This window comes from Bombina bombina, chromosome 2 (assembly GCF_027579735.1).
Source record: "Bombina bombina isolate aBomBom1 chromosome 2, aBomBom1.pri, whole genome shotgun sequence".
In the NCBI taxonomy this organism is placed as follows: Eukaryota; Metazoa; Chordata; class Amphibia; order Anura; family Bombinatoridae; genus Bombina; species Bombina bombina.
Genome location: NC_069500.1, coordinates 757182089 through 757209222, shown reverse-complemented (window position 1 = coordinate 757209222; position 27134 = coordinate 757182089). Strand labels below are relative to the sequence as shown.

Here is a 27134-nt window from a genome sequence, read left to right as displayed (position 1 = left end):
AGAAGTCTTCCTGAAATTTTTAGTAGCTTCCACATAATATTTCAAAGCTCTTACCACATCCAAAGAATGTAAGGATCTCTCCAAAGAATTCTTAGGATTAGGACATAAAGAAGGGACAACAATTTCTCTACTAATGTTGTTAGAATTCACAACCTTAGGTAAAAATTGAAAAGAAGTCCGCAAAACTGCCTTATCCTGATGAAAAATCAGAAAAGGAGACTCACAAGAAAGAGCAGATAGCTCAGAAACTCTTCTAGCAGAAGAGATAGCCAAAAGGAACAACACTTTCCAGGAAAGTAGTTTAATGTCCAAAGAATGCATAGGTTCAAAAGGAGGAGCCTGTAAAGTCCTCAGAACCAAATTAAGACTCTAAGGAGGAGAAATTTACTTAATGACAGGCTTAATACGAACTAAAGCCTGTACAAAACAGTGTATATCAGGAAGTATAGCAATTTTTCTGGGAAATAAAACAGAAAGAGGCGGAGATTTGTCCTTTCAAGGAACTTGCAGACAAAACCCTTATCCAGACCATCCTGAAGAAACTGCAAAATTCTAGGAATTCTAAAAGAATGCCAGGAGAATTTATGAGAAGAACACCATGAAATGTAAGCCTTCCAAACTCTATAATAAATCTTCCTAGAGACAGATTTACGAGCTTGTAACATAGTATTAATCACTGAATCAGAGAAACCTCTATAACTTAGAACTAAGCGTTCAATTTCCATACCTTCAAATTTAATGATTTGAGATCCTGATGGAAAAACGGACCTTGAGATAGTAGGTCCGGCCGTAACGGAAGTGGCCAAGGCGGGCAACTGGACATCCGAACCAGATCCGCATACCAAAACCTGTGTGGCCATGCTGGAGCCACCAGCAACACAAAAGACTGTTCCATGATGATTTTGGAAATCACTCTTGGAAGAAGAACTAGAGGCGGGAAGATGTAAGCAGGTTGATAACACCAAGCAAGTGTCAGCGCATCCACTGCTTCCGCCTGAACATCCCTGGACCTGGACAGGTATCTGGGAAGTTTCTTGTTTAGATGAGAGGCCATGAGATCTATCTCTGGAAGCCCCCACATCTGAACAATCTGAGAAAACACATCTGGATGGAGAGACCACTCCCCTGGATGTAAAGTCTGGCGGCTGAGATAATCGGCCTCCCAATTGTCTACACCTGGGATATGCACTGCAGAGATTAGACAGGAGCTGGATTCCGCCCAAGCAAGTATCTGAGATACTTCTTTCATAGCTTGGGGACTGAGTCCCACCCTGATGATTGACATAAGCCACAGTTGTGATATTGTCTGTCTGAAAACAAATGAACAGTTCTCTCTTTAGTAGAGGCCAGAACGGAAGATCCCTGAGAATTGCACGGAGTTCTAAAATATTTATTGGTAATCTCGCCTCTTGAGATTTCCAAACCCCTTGTGCTGTCAGAGACCCCCAAACGGCTCCCCAACCTGAAAGACTCGCATCTGTTGTGATCACAGTCCAGGTTGGGCGAACAAAAGAAGCCCCTTGAACCAAACGATGGTGATCTATCCACCATGTCAGAGAGTGTCGTACATTGGGATTCAAGGATATTAATTGTGATATCTTTGTATAATCCCTGCACCATTGATTCAGCATACAAAGCTGTAGAGGTCTCATGTGAAAACGAGCAAAGGGGATTGCGTCCGATGCTGCAGTCATGAGACCTAAAACTTCCATGCACATAGCCACTGAAGGGAATGACTGAGACTGAAGGCGCCGGCAGGCTGCAACCAATTTTAAATGTCTCTTGTCTGTTAGAGACAGAGTCATGGACACTGAATCTATCTGGAAACCTAAAAAGGTGACCCTTGTCTGAGGAATCAAGAAACTTTTTGGTAATTGATCCTCCAACCATGTTTCCGAAGAAACAACACTAGTTGATTTGTGTGAGATTCTGCAGTATGTAAAGACTGAGCTAGTACCAAGATATCGTCCAAATAAGGAAACACCGCAATACCCTGTTCTCTGATTACAGATAGTAGGGCACCCAGAACCTTTGAAAAGATTCTTGGAGCTGTTGCTAGGCCAAATGGAAGAGCAACAAATTGGTAATGCTTGTCTAGAAAAGAGAATCTCAGAATCGGATAGTTTTCTGGATGAATCGGAATATGAAGGTATGCATCCTGCAAGTCTATTGTGGACATATAATGTCCTTGCTGAACAAAAGGCAGAATAGTCCTTATAGTCACCATCTTGAAAGTTGGTACTCTTACATAACTATTCAAAATTTTAAGATCCAGAACTGGTCTCAACAAATTTTCTTTCTTTGGTACAATGAATAGGTTTGAATAAAACCCCAAACCTTGTTCCTGAAGAGGAACTGGCATGATTACCCCTGAAGACTCCAGGTCTGAAACACACTTCAGAAAAGCTTGAGCTTTTACTGGATTTACAGGAATGTGTGAGAGAAAAAATCTTCTCACAGGAGGTCTTACTTTGAATCCCTATTCGATACCCTTGAGAGACAATGCTCTGAATCCAATGATTTTGGACAGATTTTATCCAAAAAATCCTTGAAAAAACCTTAATCTGCCCCCTACCAGCTGAGCTGGAATGAGGGTCGCACCTTTATGCGGACTTAGGGGCAGACTTTGGTTTCCAAAATGGCTTGGATTTATTCCAATTTGAGGAAGGCTTCCAACTGGAAGCAGATTCCTTGGGAGGAGGATTGAGTTTTTGTTCCTTATTCTGACGAAAGGAACGAAAACGGTTAGAAGCCTTAGATTTACCCTTAGGTTTTTTATCCTGAGGCAAAAAAAACTCCTTTTCCTCTAGTGATAGTTGAAATAATAGAATGCAACTGAGAACCAAATACATTATTACCTTGGAAAGAAAGAGATAGTAATCTAGATTTAGATGTCATATCAGCATTCCAAGATTTAAGCCACAAAGCTCTTCTAGCTAATACAGCTAAAGACATGGATCTAACATCAATTTTGATAATATCAAAAATGGCATCACAAATAAAATGATTAGCATGTTGCAGTAAGCGAACAATGCTAGATACGTCAGAATCCAATTCATGTTGCGCTAAGTTTTCCAACCAGAAAGTTGATGCAGCCGCAACAACACCCAAAGAAATAGCAGGTCTGAGAAGATGACCTGAATATAAATAGGCCTTCCTTAGATAAGATTCAAGCTTCCTATCTAAAGGATCCTTAAAGGAAGTGCTATCTTCCATAGGAATAGTGGTACGTTTAGCAAGAGTAGAAATAGCCCCATCAACTTTGGGGATCTTTTCCCAAAACTCTATAGATTTTGCTGGTAAAGGATACAATCTTTTAAACCTTGAAGAAGGAACAAAGGAAGTACCTGGCTTATTCCATTCCCTAGAAATCAAATCAGAAATAGCCTCAGGAATGGGAAAAACACCTGGGGAAACCACAGGAGGTTTAAAAACAGCATTTAAACGTTTATTAGACTGAACGTCAATAGGACTGGTTACATCAATATCCAAAGTAATTAACACTTCTTTTAATAAAGAACGCATAAACTCTATTTTAAATAAATAAGTAGATTTGTCAGTTTCAATATCGAAGGATCTTCTGTTTCAGATAGATCCTCAGCAGAAGAGGATGAATTATTATGTTGTTGGTCATTTGAAATTTCATCAGCTAAATGAGAAGTTTTAAAAGACCTTTTACGTTTATTAGAAGGTGGAAATGCAGACAAAGCCTTCATAATAGATTCAGAAACAAATTCTTTAAAATTTACAGGTATATCATGCACATTAGAAGTTGAAGGAACTGCAACTGGCAATGTACTATTACTGATAGAAACACTATCTGCATGTAAAAGTTTATCATGACAACTATTACAAATGACATTCGGTGGAATAATTTCTACAATTTTGCAACAAATGCACTTAGCTTTGGTAGAACCGATGTCAGGCAGCAATGTTCCAGCAGAAACTTCAGAGACAGGATCGGATTGGGACATCTTGCTCAATGTAAAAGAAAAAACAACATATAAAGCAAAATTATCTATTTCCTTAAATGACAGTTTCAGGAATGGGAAAAAATGCAAAAGCATAGGCCTCTTGATAGAGAAGAAAGCAGGAGGCAAACATGAATGGGGTATTGAAATAATGAAAAAAATGACCAGAAATTACACACTTGCGTCACTAATGATGCCGCCGTGTGAAAGGTCTCGACGTCACGTATGACGCCGGAAATGACGAAGTTGCGTAAAAAAACGTAATTTCCCGCGCCAAAAAAGTTTGAGGCAAAAATGATGCAATAAAGTCTAACATTTGACGCACCCGCGGGCCTAATACCCGCAAATGCAAAAGTAGTCAAAATTGAAAAAGACTAAACCCCAGGTAAGAAACAAATTTCTTAAAGTGTTTATATTCCCAAATATGAAACTGACAGTCTGCAGAAGGAAATACATGAACCTGACTCATGGCAAATATAAGTACAATACATATATTTAGAACTTTATATAATTTGCATAAAGTGCCAAACCATAGCTGAGAGTGTCTTAAGTAATAAAAACATACTTACAAAAAAAGACACCCATCCACACACAGCAGATAGCCAAACCAGTACTAAAACAGTTCTTTAATAGAGGTAATGGTAAATTTGAGAGTATATCGTCGATCTGAAAAGGGAGGTAGGAGATGAATCTCTACGACCGATAACAGAGAACCCATAAAAAAGACCCCCGTTAGGGAAATCATCGTATTCAATAGGTGAAACTCCCTTCACGTCCCTCTGACATTCGCTGTACTCTGAGAGGAATCGGGCTTCAACAATGCTGAGAAGGGCATATCAACGTAGAAATCTTAGCACAAACTTACTTCACCACCTCCATAGGAGGCAAAGTTTGTAAAACTGAATTGTGGGTGTGGTGAGGGGTGTATTTATAGGCATTTTGAGGTTTGGGAAACTTTGCCCCTCCTGGTAGGATTGTATATCCCATATGTCACTAGCTCATGGACTCTTGCCAATTACATGAAAGAAATATGTCCAGATACAAATCAGACTTAATAGGGGTATCCATACAATTCTCGTACCGAAAGTATACTTGATCCAAAACATAAAAATACCAATATTACTATTATAATTACTGAGCCTGATCCACAACAATGTTAAATACATGCAAATGAAGGCTTTTAATATACAGTGTAGCAAGTTCAATAGTAAGAAGATAGTTTCTAACAAGGGTTATAACAGTATGTCTGGAATGTGGATCATATAACGTGTAACATATAAAGTTAATGGTAAAAGAAACTCATGTGTGGTAGATATGGGTAACTGGAGCATATAATTGTGAAACCTCATTTTATAACGTTTAGCTTTGATAGGATAGTAATGATCCTCAAATTGCTGTTGATGCCATAGAATAGTTTATTTATTTGGAACAAATTGGGGCGAAAATGGGGGGTTAGTATTAAGGTTTTATTTGGGGGAAGGGAAATTCAGCGGGCAAGAGCTGCCCCATATGAGAAAAAGGGGAGGGGGCGGAGTTAGAGTATCAATCTGGGAGAGCTTTTGGGTCTCTAGGAGTGTTGAGTTAAAAAAAACAACAAAAAAAAACAAAGGAAGGTAACTCTTAAACTTATGTGTAAGGGGAAGGAAAAATACTAATATATATTACACATTAATTGATGTAGACACTCAGACAAGGACACGACCGGTATAGAATAGTGTAGAAGATATATTACTTAATGTAAGTGCTTAAGCATGATAAACATTCAACTAAACATTATAAACATCAACTCTTCCGTGTACATAGCTTCGGGTTACTCATGGCCAGGTCAGCACTGTATGCTGGCTATAAGTGAATAGGGCTCCATGAGACTCCGAGATATACATAAGTTACTGCCCACTACACCACGAGAGAATGATATATAGAATCAACAAACGTAATGTGAGTAGTTGCACCCTATAATTTAGAATAGAATATGTTTGTCCCTAGGCGGCTATACAAGGTAGTGGTAGGATGAAAAAAGGACATATTTACTTGGGGCTGGGGTAGGTGGTATTTGAAGCTCTGATGTACTAAAGGTAGTGAATCCTCTATGTGTCACTAGGGAGTCAAGAAGGCCAGGGGAAAGTGATTAATATAAGGATGTGTAAAGGGTTTGGAAGCAAGTAGTAAACATATCTCCTCTAATAAATGGTATGGCCCTTGTAGGTTGGATAGGGGGAAGTATTATTTTAGTGAGGATTGTATAGTATACCCAAGACTCCTCAGTCCTCCAGTGATGTAGTAGGTTAAAGAATAAATAATATATATACAAGAAAATGTAAATTATCAGTAACCTCAATAGTTAAAGCTGAGGCTCTACTTAGAGGAATATATATATATATATATATATATATATATATATATATATATATATATATATATATGGATTTCTCAGACCGCTAGCGGGCATCATAAGATTATAAAACTCTCTGTGATTATTCCATAATATTGTATAGTAGCTTGCTTAGGTTGAGACTGCTCTGGGTAGCTATGTAATACAGGTTGCATCTCCTATGAATACTTAAGCCCCACTCTGTTAGGAACGTTAGAGCATAGCTCTGCTCCTAGTTTAATCTAGGGCTACATGAAGAGGGGTAGCGTCAGTTTGTGTGGTGGGGCTGTAAATGACTCCCATGGTTGTAGCGTGTTATTTTTATTAGGAATGCCCGTTCCCTGACAGGTTACTACAGCAACACATAGAGCAACGTATAACTGTTGATAATACAAAGTTAGAGGAGTCACCGCAAGGCCAATGCATAAGGATAAAGCAGGAACAGTACATAAGCAAAACAAAAACAAAAAACAAACTATGAACCATTAGGCCTCAATGAGTAAAGCTCCAATATGCATACACCCTCAAACGCATGCAGGTTATAGGACAGCCCTATAGGCAATAGGAGCAAGAGCTGGGGTTGCTGCCATGTGTGAATTGTGAATTACGATAGAAGTTTGTAGTATTTTAGTAAACCTAAGTGACTCATTAGTAATAAAAAGGGAAGTAAGGACAAAAATAGGGAACAGGGTTAAGAGTGGCCCGGGAAAGTCAGTAATATAGATAAGTAGTGTGTCCATCAAGTTACCGTTATTGACCAGTACTTATCTTCTAGGTAAATTCTTTATGGCCGGTGATCCTAGATGTATTAGCTACAAGAGGAGATTTGGCTACGTGTCTTTAGCATGTGCTTAGTAAGCGTGTCTGAGCAGCTAGTAATAAAACAATTGTGACAGCAGCGGTTCTTCAAAAAGAGGTACTCAAAGTCTTTAACCTACTCTCCTGAAGCGGATAACAGTCTTATGCTTACAACGTTCTGTGGGCAGATATGCAGTGGATTCGGAGGATATCCCCATGCTGTGACCTGTGGGTTTGGACTCCGTAGTGGCTACTGGAGATCTCAAGTGGTGCCTGACTTCACTAAATTCCATGGGGGGCAATGTGGTTGTGAGAGGGAACCGGAGCAGCCGATGAAGGAGTGATGAAGCCTATAGGAGCGTATGCTACTCCAGGCCTCCTCCCAACCATTCGCAGCGGGTGGGTACTCTGTATCACTTTCCCCCTCTGTGGTCCAGTGACATGTGGCTCTAGATACTCGGCGGCTGCCTCTCCATGATCAGGGATCTCAAAAATGTAGTGCTCATCTGCGGCTGTGGGGTGTAGTACATTGGAGGGTAAGTGCTGGGGTTCTGAATTCTGGGGATCCCTCTCAGGCATTATTATGGAGCACCCGGTTGCAGATAGAACTTCAAATCTATAGGTTGTGATGTTCTTTGGTTGCCCTGTCGCCGTTAGAGTTGATTGGCCTTCAGATCTGCTAGGGCATAATGAGGGCTCCTGCTTGAGAGGTTGTAGAGAGGAGGTATGAGCTAAAGCAGCTCTAGGTTCAGTTTCAGCGCCACGATATGGGTTAATGGCACAACCTGTTCCCTTAGTACTTCAAAATTACAAACAAAAGGTATATAGTTGGCGCTTAAAGCTGTGGGATATGGAAATAAATGCTACAATTTTATATATCAGCCTTCTGTCTGAAAAAACACTATAGAACAATTAATGGTAGAAAATTTTTTCAAAAATGTATTTTATCACTCAGATTAATAAAATCGACAAACTTAATATTCAATCTTTAAAAATCACATTCACTCTGAACTGGTTCTATATTGATCAATATATAAAAGACACATTCACACTCCCATACATACAATTCAATGTGAAATATACACAAAAAGCCTTTAAAATAACAATTCGAGTCCTATTACCAACAGGTAAATTTCTTTCAATTTAATAATCCTCCAATATTAAGTATCCTTTTAGATTGTGGTTGGTAATTTATCTTATTAGATTTCTGATCGACCCAATGTTTATCAAGAGTTCCAAACAATCACCTGCTGTGCCGGGGCTACTCCCTGAAAGGAGCTAACCCAGGACCGGCATCAAAGGAAAATACTTGCGCAAGTATCGGTCACTGCACGGGATCCGGAAACCGGGTGACGTCACAAGCTCGAATAGAGCGTAGGAGTCCCAGTCGAGGATAGAACTGAAGTCGGAGCATTAAACAAGGTAACAACGCTGACAGCTCACACCATAAAGAGAGACACTAAAAGGAGGTAAGACAGCCTCTTAACCATCTAAGTGATTCAGAAGCAACAGCGGCACAGCGGGCGATTGTTTGGAACTCTTGATAAACATTGGGTCGATCAGAAATCTAATAAGATAAATTACCAACCACAATCTAAAAGGATACTTTATATTGGGGGATTATTAAATTGAAAGAAATTTACCTGTTGGTAATAGGACTCAAATTGTTATTTTAAAGGCTTTTTGTGTATATTTCACATTGAATTGTATGTATTTGAGTGTGAGTTTTATATATTGATCAATATAGAACCAGTTCAGAGTGAATGTGATTTTTAAAGATTGAATATTAAGTTTGTCGATTTTATTAATCTGAGAGATAAAATAATTTTTTGAAAATGTTTTCTACCATTAATTGTTCTATAGTGTTTTTTCAGACAGAAGGCTGATATATAAAATTGTAGCATTTATTTCCATATCACACAGCTTTAAGCGCCAACTATATACCTTTGTTTGTAATTTTGGAAACCACAACTACCTTGGAAGGAGGCAGTTATTTTAGTTTGGCTAAGTGGGATTGGTTCAGCGCTTCACCCAACTATTTGTTTTCAAAATGTTCCCTTAGTACTTCAGTCAGGTCCTTAAATCTGCGGGACATCAGGTTGTCAAAAGCCTGAAGCTGGGCTAATACAGCGGCTTGGAATTCCTCCAAATCCCACCAGGAGCCCCTGTTGCTGATCTAATACCCGGTAGAACATGAAATATGAATAGGGCACCTCATGGGAGAAAGACGGCCGCTCCCTAGCAACTGCCGTAATAACTTTCACGGGTATAGTAGATAGTGATCTTCTGTGATTGAGTTACTAGACACTTATAGAATCTTCTTATAGACTGTTCCTCGGTGTAGAAGCAAATTAGGCTGCACTGAGCGGTCAAATATGAATACATTTTCGGAATCGATTCGGAGCTATGATAAAATGCGACCGCTCAGATACAGAGCTGGCTCCGCCTCCCCCCATGTTTAATTCTTTTGTTTGTACTGGTATGACACAAAAAAGTGGAGGAAAAAAATAAAATAATTTATGCTTACCTGATAAATTTCTTTCTTTCCGGATATGAGGAGTCCACGGAATCATCAATTAATAGAGGGAATATCACTCCTGGCCAGCAGGAGGAGGCAAAGAGCACCACAGCAAAGCTGCTATATATGTCACTTCCCTTACCCATAACCCCCAGTGATTCAGCCAAAGGTAAAAGGAAAAAGAAGAAAACACAAATGTGTAGAGGTGCCTGAGGTTTTAAAAATAACTGTTTTAAAATGAAGGGTGGGCCGTGGACTCACCATATCTGGAAATAAATACATTTTTCAGGTAAGCATAAATTATGTTTTCTTTCCTAAGATATGGTGAGTCCACAGAATCATCAATTACTAGTGGGAACCAATGCCCAAGCTAGAGGACACAGATGATAAGGGAGGGACAAAACAGGTAGACAGGTAAACAGAAGGCACCACTGCTTGAAAAACCTTTATCCCAAAAGAAGCCTCAACCAAGACAAAGAATCAAATTTGAAAAATGTGGAAAAAGAAAATATGCAAAGAAAAACTAAGTTGCAGACTTGCAAATCTGATCCACAGAAACATCATTTTGAAAGCCCAAAAAGAAGAGACAGCCCTCGAATAAAGAGCCATAACTCTCTCAGAAAACTGCAGCCCCACAGTCTAAAAAGCAAACAAAGTAAACTTCACAACCAGAAAAAAAGAGAAGTAGCAGAAGTTTTCTAATACAGAGAAAACAAACAAAAACAGAAGCCTGCACATCCTCCAAATTGTGCATATACGTACCTCAAAAAATAAGAATGAGGACGCAGAGAGGGAACAACAATTCCCAAACAAAAACATAATTTATGTAAGAATTTACCTGATAAATTAATTTCTTTCATATTGGCAAGAGTCCATGAGCTAGTGACGTATGGGACATACAATCCTACCAGGAGGGGCAAAGTTTCCCAAACCTCAAAATGCCTATAAATACACCCCTCACCACACCCACAATTCAGTTTAACGAATAGCCAAGTAGTGGGGTGATAAAGAAAGGAGTAAAAAGCATCAAAGGAATTTGGAAATAAATGTGCTTTATACAAAAAAAAAATCATAACCGCCATAAAAAGGGTGGGCCTCATGGACTCTTGCCAATATGAAAGAAATTAATTTATCAGGTAAGTTCTTACATAAATTATGTTTTCTTTCATGTAATTGGCAAGAGTCCATGAGCCTAGTGACGTTATGGGACAGCAATACCCCAAGATGTGGAACTCCACGCAAGAGTCACTAGAGAGGGAGGGAAAAAAATAAAAACAGCCATTTTCTGCTGAAAAAAATGAATCCACACCCAAAATATAAGTTTATTCTCATAAATGAAAGGAAAAACTTAAATAATAAGCAGAAGAATCAAACTGAAACATCTGCCTGAAGAACTTTTCTACCAAAAACTGCTTCAGAAGAAGCAAGTACATCAAAATGGTAGAATTTAGTAAATGTATGCAAAGAAGACCAAGTTGCTGCTTTGCAAATCTGATCAACTGAAGCTTCATTCTTAAAAGCCCAATAAGTGGAAACTGATCTAGTAGAATGAGCTGTAATTCTCTGAGGCGGGGATTTACCCGACTCCAGATAAGCTTGATGAATCAAAAGCTTTAACCAGGATACTAAAGAAACGGCAGAAACCTTCTGACCTTTCCTGGAACCAGAAAAGATAACAAATAGACTAGAAGTTTTTCTGAAATCTTTAGTAGCTTCAACATAATATTTCAGAGCTTTCACCACATACAAAGAATGTAAAGATCTCTCCAAAGAATTCTTAGGATTAGGACACAAAGAAGGGACAACAAATTCTCTATTAATGTTTTTAGAATTCACAACCTTAGGTAAGAATTTAAATGAAGTCCGCAAAACTGCCTTATCCTGATGAAAAAATCAGGAAAAGGAGATTCACAAGAGAGAGCAGATAATTCAGAAACTCTTCTAGCAGAACAGATGGCCAAAAGGAACAACACTTTCCAAGAAAGTAGTTTAATGTCCAAAGAATGCATAGGCTCAAATGGAGGAGCCTGTAAAGCCTTAAAAACCAAATTAAGACTCCAAGGAGGAGAGATTGATTTAATGACAGTCTTGATACAAACCAAAGCCTGTACAAAACAATGAATATCAGGAAGTTTAGCAATTTTTTGTGGAATAAAACAGAAAGAGCAGAGATGTGTCCTTTCAAGGAACTTGCAGACAAACCGTTATCCAAACCATCCTGAAGAAACTGTAAAATTCTAGGAATTCTAAAAGAATGCCAGGAGAATTTATGAGAAGAACACCATGAAATGTAAGTCTTCCAAACTCGATAATAAATCTTTCTAGAAACAGATTTACGAGCCTGTAACATAGTATTAATCACTGAATCAGAGAACCCTCTATGACTAAGAACTAGGCGCTCAATTTCCATACCTTCAAATTTAATGATTTGAGATCCTGATGGAAAAACGGACCTTGAGACAGAAGGTCCGGTCTTAATGGAAGTGGCCAAGGTTGGCAACTGGACATCAGAACAAGATCCGCATACCAAAACCTGTGAGGCCATGCTGGAGCCACCAGCAACATAAAAGATTGTTCCATGATGATTTTGGAGATAACTCTTGGAAGAAGAACTAGAGGCTGGAAAATATAAGCAGGTTGATAACACCAAGGAAGTGTCAACGCATCCACTGCTTCCACCTGAGGATCCCTGGACAGGTACCTGGGAAGTTTCTTGTTTAGATGAGATGCCATCAGATCTATTTCTGGAAGACCCCATATCTGAACAATTTGAGAAAACACATCTGGGTGGAGAGACCACTCTCCCGGATGTAAAGTCTGACGACTGAGATAATCCGCTTCCCAATTGTCTACACCTGGGATATGAACCACAGAAATTAGACAGGAGCTGGATTATGCCCAAACAAGTATCTGAGATACTTCTTTCATAGCTTGAGGACGGAGTCACACCCTGATGATTGACATATGCCACAGTTGTGATATTGTCTGTCTGAAAACAAATGAACGGTTCTCTATTCAATAAAGGCCAAAACTGAAGAGCCCTGAGAATCGCACAAAGTTCCAAAATATTTATTGGTAATCTCGCCTCTTGAGATTTCCAAAACCCCTGTGCTGACAGAGATCCCCAGACAGCTCCCAAACCTGAAAGACGTGCATCTGTTGTGATCACAGACCAGGTTGGATGAACGAAAGAGGCCCCTAGAACAATACGATGGTGATCTAAACACCAAGTCAGAGATAGTCTAACATTGGGATTTAAGGATATTAATTGTGATATCCTTGTATAATCCCTGCACCATTGGTTCAGCATACAAAGCTGGAGAGGTCTCATATGAAAACGAGCAAAGGGGATCGCGTCCGATGCTGCAGTCATGAGACCTAAAATTTCCATGCACAAAGCTACTGAAGGGAATGGCTGAGACTGAAGGTTCCGACAGGCTGCAACCAATTTCAAACGTCTCCTGTCCATTAGAGACAAAGTCATGGACACTGAATCTATCTGGAAACCTAAAAAGGTTACCCTTGTCTGAGGAACCAAAAAACTTTTTGGTAAATTGATCCTCCAACCATGTTTTTGAAGAAACAACACTAGTTGATTTGTGTGAGATTCTGCAGAACGTAAAGACTGAGCAAGTACCAAGATATCGTCCAAATAAGGAAACACCGCAATACCCTGCTCTCTGATTACAGAGAGTAGGGCACCGAGAACCTTTGAAAAGATTCTTGGAGCTGTCGCTAGGCCAAAAGGAAGAGCAACAAATTGGTAATGCTTGTCTAGAAAAGAGAATCTCAGGAACGGATAGTGATCTGGATGAATCTTAACATGAAGATATGCATCCTGTAAGTCTATTGTGGACATATAATGCCGTTGATGAACAAAAAGCAGAATAGTCCTTATAGTCACCATTTTGAAAGTTGGTACTCTTACATATCGATTAAAAATTTTTAGATCCAAAACTGGTCAGAATGAATTTTCTTTCTTTGGGACAATGAACAGATTTGAATAAAACCCCAGACACTGTTCCTGAAATGGAACTGGCATAATTAAACCCTGATAACTCCAGATCTAAAACACACTTCAGGAAAGCCTGAGCCTTTACTGGGTTTGCAGGGATGCGTGAGAGAAAAAAATCTTCTCACAGGAGGTCTTACTCTGAATCCTATTCGATACTCCTGAGAGACAATACTCAGAATCCATTGATTTCGGACAGAATTTGTCCAAACATCCTTGAAAAATCTTAATCTGCCCCCTACCAGCTGAGCTGGAATGAGGACCGCACCTTCATGCGGACTTGGGGGCTGGCTTTGGTTTCTTAAATGGCTTGGATTTATTCCAATTTGAAGAAGGTTTCCAATTGGAAACAGATTCCTTGGGGGAAGGATTAGGTTTCTGTTCCTTAATTTGTCAAAAGGAACGAAAGCGGTTAGAAGCTTTAGATTTACCCTTAGGTCTTTTATCCTAAGGCAAAAAAACTCCCTTCCCCCAGTGACAGTTGAAATAATCAAATCCAACTGAGAACCAAATAACTTATTACCTTGGAAAGAAAGAGATAGCAATCTAGACTTAGAAGTCATGTCAGCTTCCAAGATTTAAGCCACAAAGCTCTTCTAGCTAAAATAGGTAAAGACATTAGATTTAACATCAATTTTGATGATATAAAAAATGGCATCACAAATAAAATGATTAGCATGTTGAAGCAAGCGAACAATGCTAGACAAATCAGAATCCAATTCTTGTTGCGTTAAATGTTCCAACCAAAAAGTTGATGCAGCTGCAACATCAGCCAAAAAAATTGCAGGCCTGAGAAGATGACCAGAATATAAATAGGCTTTCCTTAGATAAGATTCAAGTTTCCTTGAATCCATAGATATCAGCTGTGATAGATCTGAATGATCACCATTCCACTGTCTTAACATGCACAATTGAAGAGGTCTGAGATGGAACCTGGCGAATGGGATGACATCTATGCTTGACACCATGAGACCTATCACCTCCATACATTGAGCCACCGATGGGCTTGTGAAAGACTGAAGGGCCAGACAGACGCAAGCTTACTGCGTCGCTGATCTGTGAGAAATATCTTCATTTACATAGAGTCTATTATCGTACCCAGGAACTCTACCCTGTTGCTGGGAACCAGGGAACTCATTCCTGTGTTGATCTTCCAACCGTGAGATTGGAGCAGAAGAAGAATAGCCCTCGAATGATCCTCTGGAGGCCTGAACGACAGCGCCTGAACTAGGATTTTGTCCAGGTAAGGCACCACCGCAATGCCCCTGGATCTGGGCTACTACAAAGCAGCGCCCCCCAGAACCTTTGTAAAGACTCTCGGGGCCATCACCAGACCCAAAGGGAAGGGCCACAAACTGTTAGTGTTAGTCCAGAAACGAAAATCTTAGGAACCTGAAGTGATCCCTGTGAATTGGCCACATGAAGGTAAGCGTCCTTCAAATCTACAGTTGTCATAAACTGCCCCTCTTGAAATAGGGGCAGGATAGATCTTATGGTTTCCCTTTTGAACGATGGAACACGCAGAAACTTGTTTAAACACTTTAGGTCCAAAATCAGGCGAAACATGCCCTCCTTCTTTGGAACCACAAAAAATGTTGGAATAGTACCCTAGACCACTCTCTGCTAGGGTACCTGGTACGATAACCCCGAGAGAGGCAAGATCTCTCACACACCTTAGAAAGGCCTCTCTCTTCTTTGGTCTCTGACGACAGGTTTGACAGGAGGAATCTTCCCTCTGGCGGCTGGATCTGAACCCCTATCCTGTAGCCCCGAGAGACAACTTCTAGAACCCAGGGGTCCTGAACGTCCTGCAACCATGCGTCTGAGAATTGAGATAATCTGCCCCCTACGTGATCTGGAGACTGGTCGGGGGCCGCCCCTTCATGCCGATTTAGTCTCGGCGGGCTTCTTGCTCTGCTTAGACTTGTTCCAAGAATGAGCCGGTTTCCAAGATCCCTTGGATTGGTCTGCTTTCGCGGCAGGTTGCTGGTGCTGGGCCTTGTCCGCACGAAAGGGACGAAAAGTAGATCCCTTGGGCTTAACCTTCTTATCCTGTGGTAGGAAAGCTCCCTTGCCTCCCGTAACCGTGAATATGATCGAATCCAATCCTGGACTGAACAGGATCTTACCCTGAAAAGGCAGGGAACAACAGCCTCGACTTTGAGGTCATGTCCACAGACCAAGATTTTAGCCATAGAGCCCTGCGCGCTAAAACCGAAAAAACCTGACACCTTAGCATTCAGGCGAATAATTTGCATATTGGCATCACAGATGAAAGAATTGGCGACCTTCAGCGCCTTAATCTTCTCCTGTATCTCATCGATGGAAGTCTCCCCTTAGACCATATCACACAGGGATTCGCACCAATATGTCGCAGCTCCAGCGACCGCCGCAACGGCCGCTGAAGGCTGAAAAACAAACCCTGTGTGCTGAAACATCTTTCTCCTTAAACAACTATCCTCGAGGGGAATAGTTGTCCGCTTCGCGAGCATAGAGATAGCCCCATCCACTTTGGGAATGGTCCCCCACAGCTCAAGATGAGAGTCTGGAACGGGAAGCAGTTTTTTAAAAGAAGAAGGGGAAAAGGGTGACCCTAATCGCTCCCATTCATTCTTAATATTTGCCACCTTAACGGGAACCGGGAAAGTCTTAGGCACCACCCTGTCCTCGTACACCTTGTCAAGTTTAGTTGCAGGTTCCTCCGGGATCTTAGGTTCCGGAACCTCCAGAGTAGCAAGTACCTGTTGCAGCAGAAAATGCACATTTTCCATCCTAAACCTATAATCAGGCTGCTCCGCAGCAGGAGTCTTAGATGACACGGACTCCGACCCAGAATGGGCCTCCTCTAAAGAATCGGAGTGGGCCTCGACCTCGAATAGAGCCTCTGGATCTGTCATCGGCAAGGACAAACCCTGGGTCGAGCCGCCATGATACACCCTACGCTTGCCCTTAGCAGAACGTGGTAAGGCATAGTTCACTTTAGAACCCGCCGATTCCAATTGGTCCTCAAAGTCTGACGGCCAATGAATCTCTCCCGAAGGAGTAACGGTTGGACCACGGGGCGCTGCATGTGCAATCGGAGATGAATGCAGGGAAAGCACCTCACGGGACGAAGAACCCTCAGAGGTGGACGGCTCAGTAGTACTAGACATCCATTTACATTTAGATGATGTAACTTTATCAAGGCATGTGGAACATAGTTGAGCAGGCTGATCTACCAGAACCTCCTCACAATAAACACAGGAATTAGACTTTGTCAAGGACAGAGAGCCCTCTAACGTGTCGGTGTCCTCCATCACTTACGTTTAAGGGAAGACTAACTTAATTTACAAAAAGGCACCTTTATACCACCAAAGGCCGGGACACTCACCACCTCCAAGGACCCGGACTACAGAAACCGCTATGTTTCCTGCGCCACAGAAAACAGAGAAGGATAGACACACCCGTCACGTGGAATGCATGGCAGGACCATCTCTGCACTAGGGGAAAAAAACGCGCCAAAAATGGTCGCACAAGATTCCTGCAAGTCACCTGAAAGTTCCACACATTGCTAAAGCCTCATCTCGCACATAACGCAGCAATGACACAAACAATATCATGTATCACCCCCCCCCCCCCCTGTTCAATAATCCCCCTTCCAGGAATATTAACCCTTGATTCTGTATAAAAAGGCGCCACACTGTGACCCTGTTTTCTCATTAATAAAAAATTAAACAAACTTACCAGAATCTACGCCGTGGAACAGGAACACGGCCCTTCAAGTGTGACAGGTTAGTAGCGACGCTCCTGAGATGGACTTGAGTGAAGAAAGCAGGCAGCAAAACTCGTCAACGGTGATTGCTTATGGAGCTGTTAATATGAGTCGGGATGGTTTTGCAGAAACTCTCCCCTGCATCTCCGGACTCTAACTTTTGCCCAGGCCCTCACTGAGAGACTGACAGGACTACTTAAAACTCCAGTCTCACTGCGAAGAGCATTACCCTCCATAAGAGACTACTCCGAAACTCCGGCACTCCTCTGCCATCCTCCTGTGACGAAAGGCAAAGAATGACTGGGGAATGAGGGAAGTGGGGGAGGTATTTAAGCCGTTGGCTGGGGTGTCTTTGCCGCCTCCTGGTGGCCAGGTTCTAAATTCCCAATAGTAATGAATGAAGCTGTGGACTCTCCTCCCCTTTAGATGGAAATTATTTTATTATTGAATTGCTGACACAAACAAGCCCTCATGTTTTACATTCCTCTGCATGTTAAACTCTTGATTTGAGGTCAAAATTCAACAGTTAAGGGCAAAAATTTAGCTTAGACCACTAGTTTTCAGGTTGTCCACAAGCCTCCTCAACAGTCCAGGTTTTCAGGATTACCTTGGGTGAGAGCAGGTAAAATAAACATGTTTACTAATCAGCTGATTGTTTCACCTGTACTCCAGTTAATATATACTCAAAATATGGCCTGTTAGGGAGGCCTGATGACAGGTTTGAAAACCAGTGGCTTAGACTGATTAAAAGAAACAAAACAAAAAACGACAATTAACTACTAATGTTATCACTTCTGTGACATTTAATACATTATTTATTAAAGCGCCTCTGTGGTTTGGGTTATTTGAGAGGACCATAAAAATGTCAGAATTAGCAAACATAAGTCTTCATTATGCTTTTTTTTTTATTGAGGGATTCCTAAAGTACCTTTTTATTTCTACCTTTTCTTTAATAGCTATTTAATTTACCAGTTTTGTTAAAATCATTATAAAGAGAAAGAAATTACATTATATATAGATATATTTTTATTTCTTATATTTATTGCTCCATAATATAGAAACAGTCAAACCATCAGGTATTTCCTTGTCATTTATTAGTAGTCTGATTTTAATTTCATAAATGTAGTAGCAAAGAAAACCACAAACAGATGGACTCAGACTGAGGTTCACTGTAGTTTACACTGCGCTAGTATTTTGATTTGTTTGCTTTCTTTGCTTTCTTCTTTATAGGAGTAAACCAATTTATCCTTCGTTCTGTTTCTGTACAAATTTTTGCTTAATTTCCTTGAAATCAGCTAAATAGATTTTAACAAAACAGGTTAAAATTTTAAAAGATTTGAAAATGCAGTAATGTAAGGTTAAGAGCTAGCCCATTTTTGGTTCAGCACGTGGGTAACGCTTGCTGATTGGTGGCTAAATGTTGCCACCAACCAGCAAGCACTAACCAGGTGCTGAACCAAAAATGTGCTAGCTCTTAACCTTACATTACTGCATTTTCAAATAAAAATAGCAAGAGAACAAAGAAAATTTTATAATAGGAGTAAATTAGAAAGTTGCTTAAAACTGCCTGCTCTATCTGAATCATGAAAGAAAAAAATGGGTTCAATATCTCTTTAAGCACATTTATTAAGATGAGCAGAAAGCTTTCTAATTGAGAGAATAACCTCAGTAGATCAACATGCACTGAATATGTTTGTTTTTAGGCTAAATTTCACTATTGCAACACTGAAAAAAGACAAAAATGTGTGATTATTTGGCATGCATAGTGCAGTTTCCTGTTCATGTTGCACCTGATATTTGCTTAGCATATCAACACTCACCCAATGAAAGCCCAGCTCCTAAATATGGGGGGGAGAAGAAACCACGGTCACTAAGCGATGAAGAAATAACACCTGGTGTCAGCAGAGTGTTACATTGGGATGGAGCCTGGGGAAATTGTAAAAATAATGACAGAGTGAATGTGAGACATTTAATTGCAGAAAGTTATTAATAAGACTTACAGTATTGCTTACCTTTACCGGAAAATTTACTGCAGGAGGCTCTGTTCGTGGGCAAGGAGGGAGATGTAGCCCTGAATGTTCCCAAGAATCTAAAAACACAAAAATATTTTTTCTAGTTTTGCTTATCTTAACATCTGAACTTAATTTAGTACACAATATAATGGAAGTAACTAATAATTTTGATTTAGTGCTTTGTGTACAAGAATACTATTAAATCATGGCCAAATGGCCTGGTTTAGAAAGCAACTATTTTAAGAAATGGTCTACCACACAAAGTTTACAAATAAAAGAACCCTTTGTGTGTTTGTTTTTATTCTTTTTTTTATGAAAGTGCAATAATGCAGACAGCAGAAAAGCAAGAATATGGGAATACAAATTTTATGAAAGTAATTGTGAACTTAAAACAGGATTTAAAAAGGGAGAGTAAAGTCAAAATTAAATGTTCTTGATTTAGATAGAGCATGCATTACTTCTTATAATAGATTTGCTTTGTTTTCTTGGTATCCTAAAGCTAGGTAAGGTGATAGGAGCTCAGGAGCGTGCACGTCTTTAGCAGTCTATGGCAGCAGTGTTTGCAACTATGTATAAACAAAGAAAGTCCAGCAGCACCACAGTAGTTTATCTTTTTAAAGCTTTATTAGTACCTGGAGGTAAAAACCATGATGTTTCGGGCCTACTAGCCCTTAATCATATGACCTTCATGCTGTATACAACATCCTTAAATACCCCACACCACAGGTGTGTATAATCACATTCAAATTTTATACCTGTTACAATTCTATACTACTATCGCCACCTAGTGGTTAAATTTATTATTACATCAAATAAATTCTATAAAAAAGTCTAACAGTGTTACATAGACGTATTTCAACTGCATCTTACATTTCATTTCAAAATTACAAGACAATGCGCTATTTTAATATTTACAATTGTCAGGAATGGGACAGAGGGATAATTCTTCAACTTGGTCCTTTATATCAAGAAAGTAGAATATGGTAAAATCTGCAAAATCACAAAAAGATATTAAAATCAATTTCACGGTTCATTCCCTTTGGATACAGACAATCTAGCCTATAAATCCACATAGATTCTCTCTTTTTTAAGATCAGTTCTCTGTTCCCACCTCTCCGTGGGACAGGGACATGATCTATCATTTGGAATTTCAATTGTGCAATTGAATGTCCAAAGGTCAGAAAATGATTGTAGACAGGGGCATTAAAATCTTTACATCTAATGTTGGACTTATGCTGTACAATTCTGTCCCTCACCCTTTGGGTGGTTTCTCCAATATAAATCCACCCACATGGGCATTTAATTAAGTAAATAGCATATTCTGTATTGCAAGTATAGAAGCCATTAATTTTAAATACTTTACCAGTTAAAGGATGTGTGAAATTACGGCCCTTAGCCATGTTATTACAATTACCACACCCTAGACAGGGATAACAACCCAAATTCTTTCCAGAGATAAAACTTTGTTTCATTTTCTTACTCCCTACATCTGCTCTTACCAGTTTATCTTTGATACTGGTGCCTTTTCTATATGCCGGCATTGGTCCATTAGAAAAAATCTTACAGTCTTGATGACACTCTCTTAGTAAAAACCAATATTTGTTCACAATTCTTTGTATTTTATAACTTTGATTGCTATACTCTGAAACAAAGATAATTCTATCATCTCTACTGGCCACTTTCTTTTTATTACCACTGTCATCTTGCTTAGCTCTCTGTATTTCATTATTAATAAGATCAACAGGATAGCCTCTTTCTCTAAACTTTTTTCCCATTTCCTCTAATCTAGTTCCCATAAGCTGTTGATCTGATACAATTCTTTTTACCCTAGTCATTTGACTTCTGGGCAAAGATTTAATTAGAGATAAAGGGTGTGCACTAGTATAGTATAATAAGCTGTTCTTATCTGTAATTTTCCTGTATAGATCTGTCTTAAGACCCCCACCTTCCTTATATACCAAGGTGTCTAGAAAACTAATAGATTGCTCATCCCAAGTGAGGGTAAATTTAATACATCTTGTGGCTCTATTCAAATCTTCTACAAACTCCAATAGGGATCCAATGTCGCCCCAGCAAACTCCAAAGACATCGTCTATATACCGCCACCAGGTGGCGCCATATAGAAGAAACATCTTATTCTGATAGACAAACTTCTCTTCAAAAATTGACATAAATAAATTCGCATAGGTAGGGGCGACATTAGATCCCATTGCAGTACCTTTAACCTGCATATAGAAATTATCCTCAAAAAGAAAGTAATTACAATATAGGATTATACTCAAAAGATTCAGCAAACATTCTTGTTGTTGGACAGTATAGATACCACTAGATGCTAGAATATTTCTTACAGCGCCCAATCCGCTTTCATGTTCAATAGAGGTATATAGACTGACCACATCAAGGCTATACAATATGCATCTATCTGGTACCATAAGATTCTGTATTTTATCTAAGAAATCTCCAGTATCTTTTATATAGGAAGTGGATTGTTCAACAAATCCCCTCAGGATTTTATCCAAATATATGGATATATTAGAAAAGATGGACTCTGTACTTGCCACTATGGGTCTCCCCGGTGGTTTGTCTAGTTTTTTATGTACTTTTGGTAAAGTATAAAAAACGGGTATTATCCCATTTTCTATAAACAAAAACTTTTTGGTTTCATTGTCAATTAGCCCATTTTTAATGGCATTATCTAAGCAACTAGTGATTTCTCTCTGTATTGCCCATGTTGGATTAGAGTTTAATGGCTGGTATACTCCTGTATCGCATAATTGTGACCTTATCTCATCTACATAGTATCCTTTATTAAGTACCACTAAGGCACCACCCTTATCCGCTTGCTTATATATTGTATCTTTCTTATCCTTTAATGTTGTTAAGGCCTCTCTCTCTGTTTTTGCAAGATTATTCCTATTAATTGATCCCTTTTTATGATAAACATTCTCTCTTAATTTCTCAATATCCTTGCATACCAAATCTATATAAGTATCAACACAGTGATTATAGCTGTTAGGTGTAAAATTGCTTTTGTTTTTTAACCCAAATTTTCGAATGTTTAACTCATTATACTCTTTTTACATTCATCTGTAATTCATTACTAGAAAAAAAGGATTTCAATTTGATATTTCTGAACAGTCTATTAACAACAACAAGAATGTTTGCTGAATCTTTTGAGTATAATCCTATATTGTAATTACTTTCTTTTTGAGGATAATTTCTATATGCAGGTTAAAGGTACTGCAATGGGATCTAATGTCGCCCCTACCTATGCGAATTTATTTATGTCAATTTTTGAAGAGAAGTTTGTCTATCAGAATAAGATGTTTCTTCTATATGGCGCCACCTGGTGGCGGTATATAGACGATGTCTTTGGAGTATGGTGGGGCGACATTGGATCCCTATTGGAGTTTGTAGAAGATTTGAATAGAGCCACAAGATGTATTAAATTTACCCTCACTTGGGATGAGCAATCTATTAGTTTTCTAGACACCTTGGTATATAAGGAAGGTGGGGGTCTTAAGACAGATCTATACAGGAAAATTACAGATAAGAACAGCTTATTACACTATACTAGTGCACACCCTTTATCTCTAATTAAATCTTTGCCCAGAAGTCAAATGACTAGGGTAAAAAGAATTGTATCAGATCAACAGCTTATGGGAACTAGATTAGAGGAAATGGGAAAAAAGTTTAGAGAAAGAGGCTATCCTGTTGATCTTATTAATAATGAAATACAGAGAGCTAAGCAAGATGACAGTGGTAATAAAAAGAAAGTGGCCAGTAGAGATGATAGAATTATCTTTGTTTCAGAGTATAGCAATCAAAGTTATAAAATACAAAGAATTGTGAACAAATATTGGTTTTTACTAAGAGAGTGTCATCAAGACTGTAAGATTTTTTCTAATGGACCAATGCCGGCATATAGAAAAGGCACCAGTATCAAAGATAAACTGGTAAGAGCAGATGTAGGGAGTAAGAAAATGAAACAAAGTTTTATCTCTGGAAAGAATTTGGGTTGTTATCCCTGTCTAGGGTGTGGTAATTGTAATAACATGGCTAAGGGCCGTAATTTCACACATCCTTTAACTGGTAAAGTATTTAAAATTAATGGCTTCTATACTTGCAATACAGAATATGCTATTTACTTAATTAAATTCCCATGTGGGTGGATTTATATTGGAGAGACCACCCAAAGGGTGAGGGACAGAATTGTACAGCATAAGTCCAACATTAGATGTAAAGATTTTAATGCCCCTGTCTACAATCATTTTCTGACCTTTGGACATTCAATTGCACAATTGAAATTCCAAATTATAGATCATGTCCCTGTCCCACGGAGAGGTGGGAACAGAGAACTGATCTTAAAAAAGAGAGAATCTATGTGGATTTATAGGCTAGATTGTCTGTAATCCAAAGGGAATGAACCGGTGAAATTGATTTTAATATCTTTTTGTGATTTTGCAGATTTTTACCATATTCTCCTTTCTTGATATAAAGGACCAAGTTGAAGAATTATCCCTCTGTCCCAATTCCTGACAATTGTAAATATTAAAATAGCGCATTGTCTTGTAATTTTGAAATGAAATGTAAGATGCAGTTGAAATACGTCTATGTAACACTAGTTAGACTTTTTTATAGAATTTATTTGATGTAATAATAAATTTAACCACTAGGTGGCGATAGTAGTATAGAATTGTAACAGGTATAACATTTGAATGTGATTATACACACCAGTGGTTGGGGGTATTTAAGGATGTTGTATACAGCATGAAGGTCATATGATTAAGGGCTATTAGGCCCGAAACGTCATGGTTTTTACCTCCAGGTACTAATAAAGCTTTTAAAAAGATAAACTACTGTGGTGCTGCTGGACATTTCTTTGTTTCTGGATATTTGGGAGTCCTTTTGAGCAGTGGCTCCTCCAGCTTTGCACACCTAACCCCTGGTGCGTGGGTCATTGAGACTTTGGACTTTGCAACTATGTATAACATGGCTTTAAACATTCTTGCAAACACTGTCCCTTTAAGCTTATGATGAGGTGTGGACTCGAGTACCCACCTGGAGTATGCAGAATAATTCCAGAAAACAACATTTTTATTACCCGATAAATTAATTTATTTCATGATGGTGGGAGTCCACAAGTGGGAATATCCCCCTCCTGACCACTAGGAGGTGGCAAAAGACATTCCAAAACACCAAAGCTTAAAATCCTCCCACTTCCCTGATTCTCAGTCATACATATAGCCAAGTAGATGAGGAGAAAAAGGAAAGCAGGAAGACAAAGCAAGGCAAAGAAAATGCAAAACAAGTCCTGCTGCCACCAGAACAAAACATAAATTTATGTTTTTACCTGATAAATTCCTTTCTTTCACCGTGGTGAGAGTCCCACAAGCCTTAACGTGTGGGATTAAATTCCCGCCACTAGGACAAGACAAAGGCCACCTCCCTGTACAACTCAGTTTATAGTATAGTCGTGCAGAGGAAAGGAGAACAGGAAAAGATAGAAACAGGGCCGGGCTGGAAAATCAGACCGGCCCCTGGAAATTTTGTATAGCCCGGCCCAGCCCCGCCCCCTCTGGCTCAGCCCCACCCCCCTCCGGCTCATGTCCCAATCCGGCCCCTGCCCCCACCCCCCATTCTCAGCAGCTTACTTGTCATTGGTCCAGCAAGCTGTGATTATCCAAAGGATAAACTATCTCATTCACACATACACTGACTGTCTTCCTGGCTCAGCTTTGAGTTACTACACAGTCAGCTGCTATTTAAAATCAGAGATTACTATTAAACTATTTTAAAATAGCCAGGGAATAATTATTACATACTTATGCACCACCAACGGTGAGCTGGTGTCTGACTCGGTGACAACTGTTACTTCTCTGCCTCTGCCTTGCTGCCCGTGTCCCATTACCGACCGTTGCCTTTAGTCTGTTCCTCCTCCACACACGTGACCCCACATGGCCTCCAACTCTACTAGGCTTGCTGATGCTCCCAGGCTGGGCTCCCTCCACTATGTCACGTGTGTCGTGATGTTCAAGCCGGCACAGCCCACCCCCGCATTCCTCCTGGCCTGCCCTCATCCAGTGACAGTCAGACTGAGCTTTGAGTGAGTGACAGTCAGACACAGACTCAGTCTGATTGGCTTGCGTGGGTTGCGTTGCGGGTCGGTTAAGCCTTACTGCTACTAAGCAAAAGCAAGTACAAGTAGCAACAGAGACAGAGCAACTTACTAGCAGCCCAGGCACTGCCACTGCATAAATTAAGTTTTCTTTCATAGGGTAGTAAAAGTCCATGAGCCTTAAAGGCACATTCAACTCCAAAAATGTTATTGTTTAAAAAACATAATTTATGTAAGAATTTACCTGATAAATCCATTTCTTTCATAATGGCAAGAGTCCATGAGCTAGTGACGTATGGGATATACATTCCTACCAGGAGGGGGCAAAGTTTCCCAAACCTCAAAATGACTATAAATAAACCTCCCACCACACACATACTTAAGTTTAACATATAGCCAAGTAGTGAGGTGTAAAAAGGAGTAAAAAGCATTAGAAAAAAGACTGGAAACCATAATTTATGTAAGAACTTAGCTGATAAATTCATTTCTTTCATAATGGCAAGAGTCCATGAGCTAGTGATGTATGGGATATACATTCCTACCAGGAGGGAGGCAAAGTTTCCCAAACCTCAAAATGCCTATAAATACACCTCCCACCACACACATATTTTAGTTTAATGTATAGCCAAGTAGTGTACAAGGGTGTACAAAGGAGTTAAAAAAAGCATACAAAAAAGAGGAACTGGAAAATAATATTTGTGCTGTTATACTAAAAAATATAACCACCAAAAACAGTGTGAGCCTCATGGGACTACTTGACCATTATTAAAGAAATGAATTTATCAGGTAAGTTCTTACATAAAATATGTTTTCTTTCATCGCAAATGGCAAGAGCCCATGAGCTAGTGAGTATGGGATAAATACCCAAGTTTTGGAAGTCCACGAAGAGTCATTAGAGAGGGAGGGATAAAATAAAAACAGCTATTTCTGATGAGAAATTAAATCCACAAAATAAGTTCTTATAAACAGAAGAATCAAACTGAGACACTGCCTGACAGAACTTTTTCTACCAAAGACTGCTTCTGAAGAAGCAAATACATAAAAATGGTAAAATTTAGTAAATGTATGCAAAGAAGACTAAGTTGCTGCTTTTGCAAATTCTGATCAACTGAAGCTCCATTCTTAAAGTCCAAGAAGTGGCAAAGTGATCTGTAGAATGAGCTGTTAATTCTCTGAGGTGGAGACTGTCCCACCTCCAAATAAGCCTTGTGAATCAAAAGCTTTAACTAAGATGCCAAAGAAATGGCAGGGCTTTCTTACCTTTCTAGAACCAGAAAAGACAACAAATAGACTAGAAGTCTTCTGAAATCTCTTTAGTAGCCTCAACATAGTATTTCAGAGCCCTTGCCACATCCAAAGAGTGTAATGGATCTTTCAAGCAAATTCTTAGGATTCGGACACAAGGAAGGAACAACAATTTCCCTACTATTGTTGTTAAAATTCAACACCTTAGGAAGAAATTTTAAACGAAGTCCGCAAAACAGTTTTATCCTGATGAAAATCAGAAAAGGAGACTCATAGAGAGAGAGCTGATAATTCAGAAAACTCTTCTAGCAGAAGAGATAGCAAAAGGAACAATACTT

The 27134-nt window shown here is 39.4% G+C and overlaps 1 protein-coding gene across 1 annotated transcript in view; it reads right to left on the bottom strand.

Moving 5' to 3' along the window:
- Positions 1-27134, bottom strand: part of FCHO1 (FCH and mu domain containing endocytic adaptor 1) — an 802768-nt gene that overhangs the window by 172244 nt on the left and 603390 nt on the right. Inside the window, exons 22-23 of the mRNA XM_053702869.1 lie at positions 19434-19510; positions 19242-19347 (exon numbers count right to left, since the gene is read on the bottom strand). Of these exons, the coding sequence (XP_053558844.1) occupies positions 19242-19347; positions 19434-19510 (183 nt within the window). The remainder of the gene's footprint in view (positions 1-19241; positions 19348-19433; positions 19511-27134) is intronic.